A 21,404-nucleotide genomic window follows, 5' to 3' on the forward strand; every position below is an offset into this window, starting at 1 on the left:
GCTTCATAATTTGTACTCCTTGCTAAATATCAGTAGGATGGTATAACAGAGAATGAGATTGGAAGGACATGCAGCAAGGGATAAGAAAAATGGCATTTTGGTCAGACAATTTGAAGGAAGTGGACCATTCTGAAGACTCTTACATGTACTGGAGGATAATGTTAAAATAGATATGAAAGAAACAGGATGGGAGGGTACTGACACAATTCATTAGATCTAAAAGTCTGTCAAAATGCAATATAATTGTTGTGCTTTGGACATTATCAATCATCCTGCTTTTTAATTAAAAGACAATAAAATCAGTGTACTTTCAGGTCAGAGATGCCTAGCAGATATAGCAGTGTGTGTATAACATCAAACATGATTGTGGCAGATGTTACATCGGCGAAACAAGCAGACCTTTAGAAATACAGTATGCACTAAAAATTTCAGTACTGAAACTCACGCATGTGCGTTTGTCGACGGGGCATAGATCCAGCCACACGTGTTCCCAGTAATGAAAAGGAAGTTGTATTGTGCAGTTGTTGGAAATGGGTCTCTCGACGGAGGAAAAAGTATTCATAGTCAAGTATTATTTCCGCTCATATGAAAGCGGTCGCCAGACAACTTGCTTCCTTGGTTTTGAGTGGCCAGATGTTATCATCCAGAAACCACTACATAGTACACGTGTGATGATATGGTGTGCCGTCTCAGCACACAGTATATTAGGCCCCTATTTCACTGAGGATGATGAAGGCAATGCTCTTACCATCACACAAGAACACCACAGGGACATGGTGATCGGTCTAATTCTTCAGCATTTTAGAAGGTTCTGTCGTGCAAGGGGACTTCACATGAATAGACAGTGGTATCAACAGGACGTCTTTTCATTTCAGTATTGTAAGTTTTGGTGCATACTGTACATATTAAGGAACAAAAATTCAACCTGCCCCATGCCTGCTCAAAAAACACAACTGGCCCAATGTGCATATGAAGGCCACAAAATATATTGCATAAAATAGAAAGTCTTGCAGACTGAACCAAACACCAGACACAGGAAATACAAGGAATTTGGCCACACGTCTCTGTGAGACCATCCAAGCAGTCCACCCATCTGAACTCCCATTATTGTAGTAGAACTGTCTCTTTTGTGATAATTCATATTCTGAAAGTGCACTAAGTTTACAGACACTGAACGTTAAATAACATATGGACATATATGCTAGCCCTCATGTGTGTGGAGATTTTAAATGTTTTTCATGTCTTAACTCTCACTGCTGGCTTATGCTGTGGTTGAGTCATATATCCTATCCTGTGCTGGTGCTGGTGTCTGGATAGGGATTAGCTCTATCGACTGGGCCAAAGTGACTAGGTTTTTATCTGAAGAGACAGAATCCAGTCTCTGAAACGTTTCTTTTAAATAAAAAAAAAGAGGATGACGACAATGTCCAGCATTCATCAGGTTTAGAACAGGAACCAGTAGCATAACAATGAAACATCACATTCCATAAAGGCAGAATTGACTATCGCAGCAACATCATTCTCTCAAGGTATTTGCATCACTGAGTTAGTTCGTTAGTCAGTATTGCTTACTGCGCAATTCCTTCGTCCAGTCCGTCTGGTACCCAGGTTCATACTTCACTGCTTGACCTGAATGTCCTCCTTGCACTATCTTCTCTTGCGGAAGAATACGGCCTTGGAATTCCACTAGCTTTGTAGCTAGCTTCATATTCCACTCCTCCATTTCTTTTTGTACCTGAGAGAAATATCAATCACATAATACTGTTGCAATATCAACCCCACAAAGTGAAAAAGACCCTGCTCCATTACCATATTGAAACATCATTTATGAGACTCACATCAACTGGCTATTACTGGTACTGACACAAACATTTACTGGCCCATATGGGATTACCTTGTGAAAATCACTTTCCTTATGACACAGAGAAAGCACTGGACTGTAATTTAAAAACTTCTTTTCGCCAGTTACAAATTGCCATTTTGCTCAATACCACACAAATTCCCCAAAATTCTAGAGCATGTGACTCACATACCTTTTATTCAGTCTGTTCTCTGAAGACATATGATCTGTTTTTTACTTCAGTACTAGTTTTACATGTCAACAGTGATGGATGGAAAGCACCGTGAGAGACAAATATAATGAAAGACTGAGATCAAACAACTTATCTGGTGACAAAACCAGAAAATTACATTTTTAAACACATAGTAAGTACAAGAGTATGCAGTAGAATGGGATGGACACCTTAAAAACTTCAGGGTGCACTTGCAAGACTGAACTTTGAATCTGCAGGTCCTTTAGTCAAAACATCCCCATAGCGGGACACTGTCTTGATGTGCATTCATAACACAGCTGTCACCACCTGGTGCTGTCAACAGCATTATTGTCTATCCTTGCCCAGTTCTTAAGACACTCACATCCTCCAAGGAACTCTCCCAGACAACTATCTGCCAGCAAACTCCCAGTGGTGACTTAACATGCTGGTTGGTTGGTTGGTTGGTTTCCAATGGCTGCATTTGGGATCTTTTAACCCATTTTGTTTCTTGCTTCCCAATAGAGAGGACTCAAGTTCTTGCTTTGTTTCATCTTGAAGAAGTCTGCACTTTTCTTTTGGGAAGCTCTGCCAGGTTGTTGCTCATTTTGCACCACACAGGGGACACTTAAAGTCTCCATTATCCCATACAACACCAATACCACATCATCACTGGCTAGCAGATGGAAGACAGCTGTGCTCTAGAATACCACAATGACATCGCTTCTTGGTCTAGTTGCGGTACATGGTGCTTCAAATCCATTGGTGTCATTACCTCATAGGATGTCCAGCCCCAGAATGAATTCAGTTGTGACCTTTGCAACAAATATCCAAAATCGTACCACATTCCACTCCAGTGAATGTCACAACTCCCGCATCCAAGACAGGGAGGATCTTCAGAGATTCCATCTGCAAAATACTATGATGCCAGGCTTGCCAAGGGCCCCATATGCCCCTGTGTCAACAGACACAAGGCATAGGATTGTCTCATACACCTTGGCAATTAGGCTGCTGACATTCCTCTTGGCAAGTACGCTGCATGTCACACAAGTGGATGAGCATGCTTCCAGCAGACCCTTCTTCACATCAGCAATTATTTGTTTACTGAGTCCTCACAGGCCTGCTCGTCATATCTGTCATCAGTCTCTGCTGAGATGACTATGTCCCCACACTACCAGAAACAGGTCTTTCGGTCCCACAACACTCAGTTGCCAACAACCTTGTTCCCATGAAGGCCCTATCCCTTACTTCCCACAGCCTTGCTGGTGGTTCAATTGCTGCCTCTTGAGCATCCTGCTTCAACACCTAGTTGTAGGCTTTCTTGAGAGATCTCTCACTGCACATGCTCTACTCTGCTTGCTGCCTACTTCATGGTGGCTTCTTGCTTGACTTACTCTTTGAGCCTGACATGAAAGTAATACATTCCTCTGAAATGCTTGTAAACAGGACTTAGTGACAAGGTGTGGGTAATAGTACAATTCCTGTGCATAAAATTGCAGTACAGGTGTTACAAGACAACCTGACCTGCTTCACCTCTCTATGCACTGTTCTACCAAGTTGGCTTGTACACCTGTGCAACCCAACCCCCGCCCACCAAAAATTTATTCTTAGTCTACATGGTGATGGAACAGTCTGGACACTAAAACCATGCTGAATGATGCTAAAGCACCAATTCATACGTTTCTGTGGATTCCTGTCCTGCAATGACAATCCCCCCCCCTTCTGAGACTGCTGAAAGTGAAAACTTATTCTCTTGCTTTTTCTCCATTCACGTACCTAGTAAGTCAAGAATGCTGTATTGAGAGAAGTTTACACAAATTCAGAATAAAGTATTGAAACTGAGAAACAGTGCTATTCTTACCAAAATTAAACTGGCAGTCCATATAAAAAGTTCACTAAAACAAAATATTTATTATAGGTTACACTCATTGCATCAATTCCATTGTTTATGACATAAAAGATGGAGATTTTATATGGGACTTTTAATAGAAAGTTGACAGCAAAAAGCATCACACCAGCATCACAGTCCAACTACAATAATAAGTGATAACTCACTTGGGGCTGGTCTCTGAGGCGCTTGTTGAAACCATTCAGCCTCTCTATCCTATTTCCAGGATTAACACGTGTGTACTGGGAAAGATCTTTCATCAAAAGGAAATTTCCTCTCATAACTTCTGTCAGACCTGTCATCCTGCACAGCTCAGGAACAAGGTAAATAAATTCAGGCTTCCCATCCCGCAGCTCTCTCGGCTTTGAACGAGAGATCAGCAATGGCTGATCCAAACACTCTATTTTCTGCTGGTGTTTCTGTAACATTCAAAACAGGCATGTACTATCACTTTTCATTTTGCCTTCAGCGTGTAGTATGAAACTTCTGTAATAAACATTTATTTTACATAATTCCTCCTTTATAAGAAAAATCATGGATCATATCATTTACAATAACTACAATCCTCCTTTATGCTCAGCCAACTGCATTCATAGATCCACCCTATACTGTGTATCGCCCTTAATTAAGATTCATACATTGTTCTATAAACTGTAGGCTTACAACTTAATTCAACTAATTTTGCATATATTTTCTGATTCTTGTTGTTAATTTGGAGGTATTTCTAAATCATGTTGCCAACAAAACAAGCAAGCACACTTCGACCAAACCTGCCAACATAACGTCAAATTAGAGATCACTTTTCTCCCACTCCCTTTAAAATAAACAAATGCAAATACGTATGTTGTACCAAAAGTCATGAGCAACTTTTTTTTTCATGCAACCTGGGAAGAGCAGACGAAAGAGAGTATGGTGGTAGGTTGAACCAGCTGTTGTGTTAACCTTGAGTGTCTTGTGACGTCAGTAGCTTGCATCACGTGACCAGTATCACTCCTAACAAAATGGCCAACAACGTCGTTTCGCCAGCGTGCTGTTATCAAATGTCTTGTGAAAGAGGAAATCCCTGCTGCAAAAATTCACCAGAGACTTCAGCGTGCTTATGGAAGTGTGTGCATGGGTGCGAGCAGTGTTCGAAAATGGGTGAAACATTTTAAAGATGGGAACACCAGCATCGAAGATGAGCCTCGGAGCGGTCATCCTCGAACAGCCTCAACTGAATGCAACAAGGAAAGAGTGGATGAGATCATTCAAGATGACAGGCGTGTGAGTGTGGACACAATAGCCCGAAAACTTGGAACAGAACACAGTGCAGTATAGGAGATGACTGAAAGCTTGGGCTATAGAAAAGTTTGTATTCGTTGGGTCCCACGGTTATTGACCAAAGACCACAAAGGTCAGTTAAAAGCCATCACCTCAGAACTGCTGCAGAAATATCGACACGAAGGCGATGATATTTTGCTCTGTATTGTGACAGGTGACAGAAAGCTGGTTTCACCATTTTGGGCCTGAAATGAAAGGCAGAGTATGGAATGGCACCATTTGCAGTCTCCATCAAAAAAGAAGGCAAAGACAGTGCCATCAGCTGCGAAGGTGATGGGCACAGTCTTCTGGGATGCAGAGGGGTTTATTCTGGCCAAATTCCTGGAACGTGGACAAGTCATCAATGTTGCTCGTTATGTCCAGACGCTGCACAAGCTCCATCGTGCATTGAGCGATAAATTTCCGGGACGAAACATCATCATCCTGCATGACAACGCTCGCCCCATGCCGCTTGCCTCACATTGGAAGTAACTGCAAAGATGGGGTGGGAAGTTCTTCCACACCCCTCCTATAGCCCTGATCTGGCACCCTCTGACTACCATCTTTTTGGATTTGTGAAGGCTCAGCTGCATGGACAACGTTTTGAGACAAGGGAGGCAATTCAGAAAGCAGTGCGTCAGTGTCTTCGGATGGCTGGAACGGAATTTTACAGAAGGGGAATTTTCAAACTCCCAGAATGCTGGGAGAAATGTGTACAAAGAAGTGGCGATTATGTGGAAAAATAAAGAAAGGTCTGTAGATTGAGGTGGCGTATTTGGTTTGTCAATAATAAAGCATGTTACTTTACAAAAAATTGTTGCTCATGACTTTCAGTATGACCCTTGTATATGCTGAAGTATGATAACCAATCACCTGAAAAAGAGAAAAGAGTCAATTCCTGAAACATTTCATGAGTCGGAATACTGAAGGGCTCTTGGGGCCACCCAGCCTCCTATCCAATGGATACCCAGGGCTCTTTCTCCAGGGGTAATGCGGCCAGGGCGTGAAGTTGACCACCTCCATCTATTGCTGAGATCAAGAAAGGTGGAGCTATACCTCCACTCCTCCATATATCCTCATAGCATAGTACTTAACTAATTAAGCACATGGACAACTTTACCTTTTTTATCATGTATGCTAACATGTCGTAGATGAAAGAAAATGTTCAGCATAATTGAAGATTACAAAAGAATATATGTGTACCTTTCAGAAATTGCAAAAGGCATATTATTCCCACTTCCAGCTGATCGATTATATTAAAATGTAAGAAAACACCTAATATCAACTTTTGGGGCCACTAGCTTCTGATCTCAAGACTACAAACTTGAGCCACAAGCTGAAACTAAATGTGATGATTAAAAACAAAACGAGGCTTACTCAAAATACACTCACCTGAAGGTAATAATCTACATATGAGATATTTTCGCCACTGCGAAGTTTAAATGTGTTCCTTGGGGAAAGCTCAAAATCCACATCATCCACACGGTATGTCCGATTGTTATACCCAGTCAGGACAATACAGCCAAGGACTGCTTTAGTGAACACATTCTGTAAGTAGGAAATTGGATTATGAACAATGTGAAATATGAATTTCACTAAAAGAATAATGTATTTACATATGCGCAGGTTACAAATGCTTTACATACAAAAGTTGATACTTTCTCCAATACATTTTCATCAACTTCTGTAGCTCTCACTTAAAACTGTGAAGTTTATAACTCATGAACTTATGACATCCAGAAAGTTTCTCCTATTACACATGTTGGCCCAAGTCATAACTGGGTTTTCATCATCTGCAGTGTCATGAAAAACAGTGTGCACCTGGTATAGGTTATCAAGTTAAAATGAACAAAACTTAGGACTAGCAAATACTGTACTATGACACAACAATGACATTTAGAAAATTAATCTAAATGACTTCATGAGGAATGGAATCCACGACCTTCCATCTTGTAGCATACTACCTCAACCAACTATGCTAGTGTGCCCCTTTAAGAATATAGAACCAAAAACAGCATAGATAAAGAAAAAGTAGGGAGCTATTTATTGGGCCTTTATCCATAACCCCATTTTCATATAACTGGAACAATGAATAACATTCAAAAACAATAGCCATAAAAGTTGTCACCACTGCCAAATAATTTCATACTTCCAAAAGTCAGCAATAAATAGGAAAACTAAAGCTGCTATATGAAAATAAAGCTGAAAAATAAATTTACCATGGGCTAACACCTTTGTTTCTGTTATCAAAATATACTGTTACCAACAACTGCTGCCACCACTGCTACTATTATACAGAGTGGGGCGCAGAAACTTCATTTTTTTGAAGGAGAATAAAAGAAAAATTATTGCTGATAGACAAGATTTATGTTTAGCTAATGAAAGAACATGCTTTAAAGTTTTAAATCATGTAGTTTTAAACAAAATATCTTGAAGGTGGTGGCCACCGTTCTCTATGCACTGATGCAACCGTTTTCTGAAGTTGCCCTCTGCATGTCCCAACATGTGCACTGGAATTTTGGCTACTTCCTACCAAATAACATTCTTCAGCTGAAGCAGGTTTGTGGGGCGATGTTTAAAAACCTCTGCCTTGAGGTATCCCCATTAAAAAAATCACAGGGCATTAGATCAAGTGAGTGCGCTGCCCACGGGATGTCACCTCAAAGTGAGATGAGCCGTCCGAGGAACTTTGCCCTCAAAACTGTCATCGAAGCTCAGGCTGTGTGGGCCATGGCACCATCCTGTTGGAACCAGACATTTCCTAGATGCATTTCTTCGAGAGCCGGTTCGAAAAAAGTTTTTAATCATGTCCATGTACCACTATGAATTGACAGTAACTGCATGATTGTCTTCTTAAAAAAATATGGGCCAATTACTCCAACTCTCGACAATGCACACCATACTGTCACCTCATCACTGTGAAGTGGCCTCTCATGGAGGTCTCTGGGATTGTTACCACTCCAATTGCATAGTCTGCTTGTTGACATATCCGGATAGGTGAAAATGTGCCTCATCACTAAAGAAAACAAGTGTGTCAGGGGGTAAAGTTTCCAATAACGTTTCGCACACCGTTATTCAGTTCTGGAAATCACGTGGTGACAATTCTTGCACAACAACCATCTTATAGAGATGGAAATAAAGATGTTCGTGAAGAATTCGGCACATTAAACGATTGGATATGTCTAGGGAGACTGCATGTTTGCGAGCAGAGCATCTTGGAAATCTCAAATTCGACTGTCGAACTGCCTCCACATTTTCTGGCGTCATAACGGTTCGTTGTCATCCTGATATTTTTTTACCACACTCCCAGTTGTCCTGAAGTTTTCTACCCACAAAACAATTGATTTCCAGTTGGGAACCAGACCTCTGGGCTTAATTCCGAAGTGAGTACGGAATGCACGCTGCACCGCCACATAGGAATGGTTGTTCGAAAAATAGGCTTCGACAGCAAATGCACGCTGCTCACTTGTCCACCTCATGTTTCCTACTGAGGGGTATTAGACAGAAACTTCTGTGACTGCTGCGTTCACCAAGACTATCCCCACTTTTCTGCGACCTCCCCTCCCTTCACAAAAAGGAAGTTTCTGCGTCCCACCCTGTATTATATTACAGAGTTTATTTACAATTTTAAATATAGGTAGCATATACAAGCGTGACTTCAGATGTGTTTTGCAATCATATATATATACAGAAGGAGGTTCATAACATAACTCTCTATTTAGGGAGAAGAAATCAACAAGGTCTTAACCTTACACAGACACTCTAGTCATTGTCATGCATGAAAACTTTTATTTCCTGAATACCAAACATATCATGGTATTGGACTGTGCATCATTATACATCAGACTTATTCCTGTGTATGAACGAAAGTTCTATACACAAATGGAATCTCAGCATGTACATAATTGACAGCTGGACATTATAATATTGTAACAGAAGGAGAATAGTCGCTGCAAGGAGTAGCCGAAATAATAGGACGCAGAAAGCCATCCGTTGAAGAAAAGGAACGGCGGTGCACCATTAGGCTATTCGGGACGAACAGCTTTAAGGAGGGAGCGGTGTGACGTGTTGTGCTATGGAGGACACCCCCTCCCTCGCCAGCGATGACGTAATGTGGGATGCCGCCGTTGCTACTCAGCAGTAAACAACTCCAGACAGCGTTGCTAGGCTGTCGGCAAACAAGGCATCAGACAACAGTGGTGCCTATTACGTAACTGTTTTCTGTGTTGTCCATAACAGGGCTAAATAAGGAGCAGCGAAGACTATTCAAGCTAGTTAGAAGTTAGCCGGCAGTGAGTCAGTCAACCAGTCAGTTGTAGTCAAGCCTTCGCAGGCCAAGTTATTGTAATACTGCAGATAGCAGTAGCTGTGAGATTGTAAACTGTGTGATTGTATGAGCAAGTGTGAAATAAAATTCACTATATCCAATAAGGCGTGAAGTTATTTCTCGCATTATACACCCAACACGTGACAATTTGGAGTGTGTGAGCTGGAGGAATACAGTTGGAATCTAGCAGCAGTCGCGGAAAGAAGAACCGGACACGTGTGATAATCAGTGATAGTTTGTGATAACTGAGAAGTAATTGGGAGTGTGTAACACAGTGACACGTATATAGCTTCCGTACTGTGAATACGTGTAGACTACTGAGGACAGAGTGAACAGATTATTGTGAATAGGGTTATAAAGTGTGAAAATCCGCAACAGTGTGAAGAGATTATTGCGAATAGGGTTATAAAGTGTGAAACCCCGGAACAGTGTTATAATCAATTGTAGTTACGACTTGTAGGTTGTTAAATAAACCAATTAACAATCTGAACGGTGTCTTCAGTAACTAAACACTTTACAATATTCATGGCTGGTGTTCACAGCCAATATCATGAACCTGGTTTCCAAGCAGGCACAACAAATCAAAAATAATTCTCAGAAATGCGCACTTCAATGGGCAACAATCTAAAAGTAGAGGAATTTCTTTATATAGGGTTCTTATGTCAATATTTTCAGCTGTATGTTTATATCATTAAATATAAAAATCCACATCTACTTTATTGGAAATTTTTACCACATAAATTGGTGGGCACTGTAGTCCATGAGTATACTTCCAGCCTCATTTTGTAAATCAACAAGACTCACCACCACTAAACCAGACATAAAAAACCCACCCGGTAATTTTGTTCTCCACGATGTAGACACTCTGTCAATAAGTCCAGGATAGTATCCTGTCGCATAACTTTGTGTGTGATTTCACAGCACATCAGTATGTCAGCCTCATGCTGACGGATCGATGTCAGATAGCCAGGCCAAAGTTCCAACTTGTGTTTTGCTACAACAATCTGAAACAACCCAAGGACTTCTGGTAAAATTATGAAAAAAAAACAATCACAATAATAATCCTGTAAAACAGGAGTGAAAACTATATATTAAATAAACAAAACCATTACACACTTCACAGGGATGACCTAGCAAATAAAAGTTCTAGTGAATAAGCCTCTTTTGAAACAATTACGAGGTTCGATCGATAAGTACCCGTGTTAGGAATAAAGATATAAGTTTTTCACAATTTCTTTTTTATTTTTCAACATAATCTCCTTTGAGGTCGATACACTTTTCCCAACGTTTCTGCCATTTCTTTAACCCCTCCAAAAAAATACGATTTGTCAGACTCTTCAAACTACGCTTCTGTCTCGGCGATAACCTCCTCGTTCTGAGCTGAATTTTTTTCCCCTGAGCCATGTTTTCATGTTGGGGAACAGAAAAAAGTCGCAGGGAGCCAGGTCGGGTGAGTACGGTGGGTGCAGCAGCAATTCGTAGCACAGTTCATGCAATTTGGCTACGACAATTCCGGATGAATGTGTTGGTGCATTATCGTGGTGAAACAGCACTTTTTTCTTAGCCAAATGGGGCCGTGTCTCCTTCGATTTCTTATCGAATCGGTCCAATAATTCACTGTAGTACTGCCCCGTGATCGTTCTTCCTTTCTACAAAAAGTCCACAAGGATTATTCCCTTCGAATCCCCAAAAATCGTGGCCATGACCTTTCCGGCCGATCGGACCGTCTTTGCCTTCTTCGGAGCAGATTCACCCGGAAGAATCCACTGTTTTGACTGTCGCTTGGTCTCTGGCATATAATAATGTATCCAGGTTCCATCAACGGTGATGACTCGATGCAAAAACTCCTGCGAATTTCGCTTAAAGAGGTCCAAACACTGCTTCGACATTGATAGCCGTATCCGCTTGTTGTCCACCATGAGCAATCGCGGCACCCATCGGGCCGACACCTTTCTCATACTTAAGTTATCATGTAAAATACTGATTGCCGTTCCGTACGACACACCTACGGCCTCTGCTACTTCGCGCACTTTAGTTCGGCGATCAATGAGAATCTTGTCTTGGACCTTTTCAACGATTTCCTCGGTAACGACGTCTGCCGGGCGGCCTGGCCGCTCCTCATCAAAAACAGATGTACGACCACATTTAAATTCATTGAACCAATATCTCACGGTTGTCATAGATGGTGAAGGGTCCCCATAGATGGCATCCAACTTCGCTTTTATTTCTTCGCATGTTTTTCCATCCAAAAATAAAAAGCGAATTACGGATCGATATTGCACTTTTTCCATTGTATTGAGAAAGACGAAACACGTCTGATGCAACTGGCTGCCAAATAAAAAGTAACGTATGAATCAGTCTGAAATTCAGTATGGTGTCATTTGACAGATGGCAGTACACGACGGTAATGTCAACTTCCCTCAGCAACGCCACCTGTCTTCAAACACGGGTACTTATTGATCGACCCTCGTATATTCCAAACAGCTCTTGGTAGTACCTTGTTCCTAGACCACATAATTCAGTAAAGAAGCCCAGTGTAGAACTACTGTGTCAATGGATCAAGACCACTGTAACAAATCTCTCCAAAAGTAACAACAGTAAAAGGATTTAAAGTAGTATTGTATGTTTGATAAAATGGATGGTAGAGGACAGGAAAAATTTGGAAATGCTGGCTAGAAACATAGTGTGAGCAGAAGATATGGACAGAAAATGAGAACTGTGAAGCTTCATGCTAAGAGAGACAACAAGAATGATGAACAGAGGAATAATGGTGAAGATGAATATAGGCTTGTGAGTTCAAGAGAGAAATTAACTAAGATATGTCAAGTGACATGTTTTCAAACATTTATTTTCATTTCCATGTTTGTAATATGAAACTACTTCATATAATTGCTTTTTATATGATGATATATTTCCTAGGGCTATCTTACATTCAGAAAAAATACAGTAGTACACTTTTGTGCATTGTGGATAAATGGCTGTTTTTTTAAATTCTGATGACAGTTAAAAAAATTAAGTCTGCTAAAGGAAATTCTCTCTTATTTACATTCTATTAATCTTCCTAATTCCCATATCAAACTGAAAAATACTCACACATGCCTATAAAGCCACTTTCAGCATTCCAGTGATTATACATTCCTACATAATTACATAAACCATCTTCAAATTTTAAATTCAAAATCTGATGGAAACTGATTTGCATATTACACAATTCTTAAGAGACAGATACTATGCACAAAATGTGAAAGGCATATCAATAATTTATTCTAGTAAATCATTTCACTATGCTATATGAGGCAGAGAATCCATGTTACAAGATTTGAAAAATATGTAGAAAGATGCAATACCTTTGCTTTTGCATCAAAGAAGTTGCGCCCTACAAGCTCCAGTTCCAGATGGGAAAGAGCCTTCCGCATAAGGATATTGAAGAACTGTAAGTAGTGGAAATCTCCTTCTTTCATATCACCAACTAAACCCACCATGATGCGAACTTTTGTTTCATCTGATGCCCGGATGGAAAATAATTCAATTTTCTGAAATACAGGTAATCTCATTATGCAGTGCAAAAAAGTAACATTGATATAATTAACCTCTATCATTTGTGGGTCACACATGGTGCATATGAATGTCCAGCTAGACTAGTGTCACACTGCTTACAATACAAAAGATTGAAATCCACTATTCCAAGATGGTAACGAATAGGTAGCCCATCATGATGATGATACACATGTTACAATCAATGCATAACCTTTGAGAAGTTTGTCGGCTGCTTCTGTACCTTCTAACAGAATGCTGCAATATGAAAATTGACCTTTAAGTGACGGCCCTTTAAATTCCAGTAATGGCAGCGGGACGGATTTGATTTAAATACCCGCAATTTTAAAGCAATAAAAACTGTAATCATTTCCTAAAATTGCTGATTTCTACAATTTTTGTGATAGACGAACCACATAAACGCTGTTTTTTTTTTCTAGAAAGCATATAGAATCAGATATTGTAATTTAGAGACTTTATAAAATGTGTAAAAATTTTTAGACTGATTCCAAGTATAAAATTCCCAAATTTGTCGTCTGTCTACAAGAATCCATATAGTTCTCTAACTAAGAATGCTGTATGTAGATGTGGCAACACGGCGGATGGTTATGAAGATGGTTATGTTTAGTCTTGCATGTGTCGAAGCATATACACGTACCTTCTTTGGTATGCAGAGATGTGGGCGTGTATATCTCCATTTATAAGAACGTTGATTGTTTATACGCAACAAGTTCTCTGTACTGACCAGGCTTGGTTAGTTTATCACAACTCTCAAGGCCAAGCACAGCCAAGCAGTGTCATAGAGCTTCAAAGTTTCACAGCGAGAACAGTGATATTGTCAGCTCACCATGGCGTCATGTCGTTTGGAAGATTCAGACATTTTTCAACTCATAAATGACTCCGAATCAGATTGTTTTACCGACAATTCTGAGAGTGGCGTTGAGGAAAGTGATTCAGAAATGGATTTCGACGAAAACCCATCATCTTCGTCGGCAACCTGGGGACCACCACACCAGCGTGGCAAGAGGAGTGTGAATAATTATTCAGGTGGAGCTGTGGGGTTAAATACCAATGAAGCTCCACACATGAATAATGATTCCACCCCTTTCTGCGTTTTAATGCTCTATTTCGTAGGGATTATCCGTCTGCTGGTGGAAGAAACGAATAGGTACTACCATCAGCACGTAGACAGACGTCAAGACGGACCTTCTCCGCGGCCTGACGTGACCGAATCCGAGATGTTTCTGTTTCTAGAAATAATCATTCAAATGGGACATGACAATAGAGGCAGACTAAAGGACTACTGGTCGACTCTAGAACAATTTGCCACGCCTTTCTACTCTTAGACAATGAAACGCGACCGTTTTCTACACATTCTTCGTTTTCTTCATTTTGCAGACAACAGTACAGAAATTGACAGGAATGCCGACAGTTATGACCGACTATAGAAAATTCGGACCATCTTCGACACTCTCAAAGACGCATTTGAAAAATATTATAACCCTTCCGAACATTTGGCTATTGACGAAATAACTGTAAAATACAAAGGGAGGGTGGTTTTTAGGCAGTACATTCCTAAGAAACACAAACGTTTCGGAATCAAAATCTTCAAAATTTGTGACGCCGCTGGATATACTTATGACATGAAAGTTTACCTAGGAAAAGACAGGACACGTGCCAGCCAAGACGTGACAGCGACACATGCTACAGTTAGGGACCTATGCAGACGTATTGAGGGCGTAGGTCACAAACTGTACATGGACAATTTCTTTTCTTCACTCGACTTGTTTGACGAACTGATGACAAAGAACATAACGTGCTGTGGGACAGTCAGACCTAATCGGAAGGGCTTGCCTGACGATTTTCGACGAAGACAATTTCGACTGAAGAAAGGGGACATTCGTGTTAGGGTGAGACAGAACTTGACAGCACTAGTTTGGAAGGACAAACGTGACGTTTACATGCTGACAAATATGCACTCTCCTCCAGCAGAAGGCAGTTTCTGTGATGAGCATGGAAATGCCATCAAGCCAGCAATTGTTGCTAACTACAACAAGCACATGGGTTATGTCGACAAAGCGGACACAATGGCAAACATTTATAGCATCTGTGGTCGAACCTGGAAATGGACAAATAAATTGTTTTTCCATCTCCTGGATCTGACGATTCTGAACAGTTATATCCTGTTGTCATCCTGTGGCGCGAAATTGTCACACAGAGAATTTCGTCTCGCCCTTGTGAGGAACATGCTGGAGCATGCTGGAAGGGCCCCCCCTCGCCCTCAAAGGCCCAGGGGTCGAACACCTGCCGTTTCATCGGGGTCATTTCGAATAGAGGAGTCCAAACAAGAGCACTGGTCGACTTCCTCTACTTCGAAATTGAGATGTCGAGTGTGCTCTACGCCTGGGAAACGAAGAACCGTCCGGATAAAGTGCGTGAAGTGTGATGTGGGACTCTGCATTTCCGGATGTTTCCAAGATTTCCACACGAAGCCAACATTCCGTTAGACGACGCCGGTGGGAAGAGAGGCAACTTATAAAGATGGTGACCAAAAATCATGTTAGAAANAGGCTCTTAAAGGTTAAATTAGAGGCCATCTTCAATCATTTTCTGACGGAATGAGTCAACACTTATATTCATGGCATTCAACAAGTACTGCAAAGAAGACCAGAAGTACAGTGTTCAAACATGCACATTTTGCAGAAAATATAAATTACATGCTAACAGCAATTTTCAAGTAATTTCATCATAAGCTCAAATATTTTAAGTACTTGTTCTGATGAGTTTTCAATTATTATTGAGAATAAAATACTTCAGTGATCATCATGTATGTTCAGAAGATCAATAGTGATTGCTGAATATAAAAGTTAGGAAAAATGCATAAAGCAACAACTTCCTGGACACCTTAACACTTATGCAATAAGTGTACTGGGTATAAAACATGCTTCAGTTTTCTACAGCTTTTGTACAAAACATTCTTTGCTCTGATAATTACACAGTGAATTATACCTGAGACATATGAAGTGCACGTATGCCTTCATGTGAAGTGTGCTACTTTTACTGTTTAACTAAAACTGGAATGTGCTGACAAATTGTAGTAAAATTCAACAACAAATTTCATGAATATCCATTTGGCAGTTCTCGTGCTCTTTCGTGTATGCAAATGGACAGAGTAATTTTAATAGGTCTTCTTCAGGGTTCAACACAAACCTAGAAGTGGTACTATAATGGTATAGCACATTTATACATTACAAAGAACTGACTGTACATTTCTGTGAGAAAACACAGAAATCTTTTCAAGGCAATATGAACTTTGTAGTATTTCAAATAAAGCCTCTATTTATCTTTGCAAGAATTCTGCCCTGTACATGTAGCAAGTGAACACAAACAGTTGTGGCTGAAATGTATAACACGGAATACACCCTGATTGTTCCTCAACTTGCTTTATTGACTGCAGCTAAGAGACAAACAAAATTCATAGATTACACCTGTCTTCTTCTAGTGTGATTTCTATTTCATGCAGAAATTCTCCAATTTCCCATTTAAGATTAAACTTGTTCCTCCAGCTTATAAGTGCTCTTTAACCCTTAAACTGCTGTGGTCAACATATGTCTGAAAAACATGGCGTCCTTGCTGCGATCAACAAACCCTGTATTGCAACTTTATAGACTTTCAAATCTCAAGTTTCTTTGCACCAATCTCATTCAAACTTGGGAGGTGCAAACATTCATCTATTGGGAACATAATGAAGCATCATTCATTTCAATGGCTGCATTCTTTTGCCCTCTAGCTTAAGAAATGTAAAAGGTTGCATCTGCACAGCGTTGCACATGCTCCATGGTCATGTGACACGGGTATTTCACAGGGCTAGTATAAATGACTTCGTATAGTGTGCGGTGCTTTCTACATTAATTTTAAATAAAGTTGTGGACTTTGGTCAATATGTGACATGGTGATAAGACTAGGATTGTGAATTATGTATGTTTTTGGCCATCTTGGACAACCCTGATTTAAATGGACTTTTCCCCTGTGAAAAATAATGAATAATTCAACATTTTTGCAACTTCTGCCTGTTCCCTGTCTGAGGTAAGATTAGTTACATTTTATTACAAATTTTCATACTTTGCACTTAAATTATTTATAAACGATTTATTAAAAAATAATTCAGCACAGAGGGTACTGAGAGTTACTTAACACAGTAGCAGTGAAAGGGTTAAACAGAATTTATTATTACAATGCATTCATATACATGGAGGCAATGAGACAACATACACCTGGTGGTACTAAAAAGGGGCGAGGGTCAAAAATTAATACATGTATGATATATACTCACATACAAACCATGCTGAACACACCAAAGAATGCATACATGATTTATTCAGTTCTGGTGACTCTTTGCACAGAAAAATATTTTTCATTCTGAATGCTAAAAATTTTTTACATTCATATCACCCATACAGTCGCCACCAATTTTTCAAATTTAAATACAACAGATTATGTTTGGAAAGAAGTTGTATAGTTAGTGTACAGAAGGCCGCGCCATAGCTCAAGCGGTTACTCGCTGGCTTCCCACTGCGGCGGCTCGGGCTTGATCCCGGGTCTGGTCAAGTGGGATTTGTGGTGGACAAAGTGGCGCTGGGGCAGGTTTTCTCAGAGTACTTCGGTTTCCCCTGCCAATCTTCATTCCACCAATTGCTCCACAATCACCCTCACCTATCATCTGGGGCTGGTAGTGGCAGCAGTGCAAGGGACTTAGTCCCACCCCACTAGCAATAAAAAATTGTGTATAGAAACCAGACAAAAACGTTTCAGTTCCTGGGGTTACTTATGCAAATAACTGAAAATATGTAACCTCCTGTGTCACAAGACAGCATCTGAACAACTACAAACCAAATGGAGGGGGGAACAAGTTCAAGCCACCAAGAAAACTGGGGTCTTATTCAATATTGCTATTGATAAAAAATGTGACTCAATTAAAAATGAAATGCCAATTTTGATGTTCAAACAGAAAATAATTTTGTAATGGGTCAATAAAACTGAATAAATCATTTTGGACAAATACAGCTATGTTGAAACTACCATTTCTGCTCACATGATATACACATTGTAGCACGCAGACCCGTTACTAGGTACTGATTGCAAACTAACAGGTTCCCACAGCAATGAATCAACACGCAACAATGGAGGAACTGTTGGAAGTGCTGTTTTCTGTGGTCTGTGCCACAGCCATGTCTCTGGAGCAACAGTTGAAGTACAAGAATAGAAGAGCTGTTTCCTATATGGTCCATGCCCAAGGGGTTATAAGCGGGACAAGTTGCAGCTCTATTCAGTCTGTGAAGAGAATACTAGGTCAGTGAGATGGCCGCAAGCCTGAGAGTTAGTAAGTTGAATCAATAAGTCAGTCTGTGAAGAAATGACTAGGAGGCTGGTGTGAGATGGCCACCAGCCTGGGAGTTAGTCAGCTGAAGCACTGAGTCAGTTGTGAGATGGTAGCCAGTCAGCAATAGCATGAGCGCAGAAGCTGAAGAATATCCACTGTTAGAAGCCGTTGCCAGAAAATGACTAGTGAAGAGATTGCAGGCTGTAAAACAATTAGTGTGTGCTCTAATCATTTGTAAAGCGTCGAGATTAGCGATGGCATTATAATTACTGGTAGTTACAAGTCACGTGTATAAGTGGTCAATAAATCAAGTCACAAATCCAAACCCTGCCTGCAGTCACTCATACACGTGACCATTGCTTATAAAAAAAAACTGTAGATGCTGACTGAAAAGAATGGAGACAATGTTCTCTTCACAGAAAAAAATATATAAGCATTTGAAAGAGCATATGAAGTGGTACAAACTCTGACCACGCATGTAAAGTTCCTTTCAAGCCATGCTCTACCAACATATTCACAAAATTATGTTCATGAGCGCACACACACACATGCGTGCGCGCAAACAACAAAACATCTGCTGGAGGGTCAATATTAAGAAAGTAAATAAATTATCATACTTATCTTCTTATAAATCATTCAGTCACATGTTGCACAAGTTTCACATTCAATCACCAACAGTATTTATATCTCTTCCTGGGCAAGCCTACATTCTTGCCAGTTAATAATTTAATTTTCCTCCTGAAATACATCACTGACCTATAGATCTCACCTCATCAACCAATGCACTATGCAGCATATGGCCGCACCATAGCTCAAGTGGTTAGTGGCTGGCTTCCCACTGCGGCAGCCCGGGTTCGATCCCGGGATTTGTGATGGACAAAGTGGTGTTGGGGCAGGATTTCTCTGAGTATTTCGGTTCCCCTGCTAATCTTCATTCCACCAATTGCTCCACAATCACCCTCACCTATCATCTAGGGCCGGTACAAGAGGCCAGAAGTGGCCGCAGTGCAAGAGACTTAGCCCCACCCCACTACCAATAAAAAAAAAAAGGATCAGCATACAGAAATATACATGAATATTATTACCCCCATTTAATGTTCCTCATTTTAAGGTTGTCCTTTGCTCGTAGTTCAATCTCAATGCTGTCTAGTCAATAACCCCACAGATACTTACCTCTATTCAAGATTTTCCTCAGCTTAGAGTTCAAATCCACAATCAAAAGAAATCTTAAGAAGTTGTGTCACTGTATACAAAGGAAAAGAGAAAGAATACAAACTAAACACTACTAAACCAACACTAACACTAATACTGGAGCAATCAACACCCACAGTTCAGAAGCACTGGCTGTAACTTTCGTCAAAGATGAGCATCCCTGAATGCTCTCACCCTGCCTCACTTCGATGCATGGCGCATTTAAACAGAAATGCTCTTTTGGGAGGGTATGCTATACATCAGTGACAATAGGGTAGGAAAGGCGTGAAAGCAACATACCACTGAGGGATGATGGGGGGACTAAGGGGAAGCTGGTATAGCAATACAGAAGAACTCACTGCAGATAAAAGTGATTTAAGAGATGCAGCTGTAACCTTTACTACTTACATCCTGACTAAGGCGATGACTAGTGTACATCACAGTACCATCAAAGATGTAACTGCCTAACACAGCCTGGTGGTTACGCAATAATGCTTTGCGTATACGTGTCCTGTCCTCTTCAGGAGCAAAATCGACACGGTACTGGTACAAACACCAATCTGTGTGAGTTTCCAATCTGAAGTAATTAGCCTTTAGCATCACCTGTTGACCTGATGTACCTGTTACAAAATAACACAAGCTATCAACTGTTCTTTCAGTCATTATCTGAAGCCTGGTAACAAACTGGGGAATACTGAACAATGTTCCATTTTAAGAAAGCCATATCTGTGAGTCTCACACCATAATATTCCTCCACAAAACCAGTAAACTTCTATGAGACTATATAGCGTCACATCATAACAAACAGCACTCTTCTTAGTCACTGTAGTGAGAATGACTAGTAAGTAACCTAGAAATATTAAGTTTTGAGGTTTTCCTGTCATTGATTGTACAGATTTTGGTCCTCTGTGTTGCACCTCTTTCTTACCCCCTCTCTTGGGTCTCAGTGACCACATTCCTTGCAACATGTCAATATACAATTAGCCTCTTTCTCAACTTACACACATGCCAAACTTGAAGATGACCTTTGCTTGATACTCTGAAACATCAATATCCACCTACACAGCCACACTGTATCATAACCCAGTGACTGTTTCTCAGTCACTTCTGACCCACAACTTAAAGTCAGCATGTAAGTTATTGCTAGAACTACATTTTACATCTGACAATGAGTGACTTCTTTAATGATTAGTGTTGAAAATAACTGTTCTACCCCTCTTCCTTCCCAGTAATTTAATGACAAGCTGTGCAGAATAGTAAGGAATGAAAACACATGGTTTGCAATATCAGATATGGGGAAGCAGAGCCAGGCCACAAAACCATGTTCTAAGATGACGTATATATCTAACAAATTACAGAGAAACGATGATAAGAGTATGGTTTATAGCAACAAAAACCAATGCAACATCAATTTATTGACTTTCAACAGACTACATGGCATTATTATCTCAGAAGATAGGACTCTTATATTTCAATTCATTTCCAGAGCCAAAGCAGTAACCACCATTCATTCTCAGCGCTTCAGGGGCATGTGACTTGAATATGACACACAAGACATTTTTTTATGCTCAAAATTAGATAAACCAAGGCATGTTTGTCCAGGTCAGAGATTCACATAAATAAGACTGAACTCGAATCCAAGTATAAAAATTCTACTTTTAATAAGCAATATTCTACTATTATACCAGGCATTACAAATAAAAATTTACATTAACACAAAAACGGCTTACAAATAAAATCCTACTTCTGAAAAAT

The 21,404-nt window shown here is 40.3% G+C and overlaps 1 protein-coding gene across 2 annotated transcripts in view; it reads right to left on the minus strand.

Moving 5' to 3' along the window:
- The window catches only part of LOC111862336 (piwi-like protein Siwi), a 63,181-nt gene that overhangs the window by 31,850 nt on the left and 9,927 nt on the right, over positions 1 to 21,404 (minus strand). For both annotated transcript variants that reach the window (XM_023847636.2, XM_023847637.2), the window contains exons 5-10: positions 20,058 to 20,269; positions 12,892 to 13,077; positions 10,378 to 10,548; positions 6,610 to 6,765; positions 4,086 to 4,337; positions 1,573 to 1,735 (exon numbers count right to left, since the gene is read on the minus strand). In XM_023847636.2, coding sequence (XP_023703404.1) covers positions 1,573 to 1,735; positions 4,086 to 4,337; positions 6,610 to 6,765; positions 10,378 to 10,548; positions 12,892 to 13,077; positions 20,058 to 20,269 — 1,140 coding nt within the window. The remainder of the gene's footprint in view (positions 1 to 1,572; positions 1,736 to 4,085; positions 4,338 to 6,609; positions 6,766 to 10,377; positions 10,549 to 12,891; positions 13,078 to 20,057; positions 20,270 to 21,404) is intronic.

Source organism: Cryptotermes secundus, unplaced genomic scaffold (assembly GCF_002891405.2).
Source record: "Cryptotermes secundus unplaced genomic scaffold, Csec_1.0 scaffold408, whole genome shotgun sequence".
NCBI lineage: Eukaryota > Metazoa > Arthropoda > Insecta > Blattodea > Kalotermitidae > Cryptotermes > Cryptotermes secundus.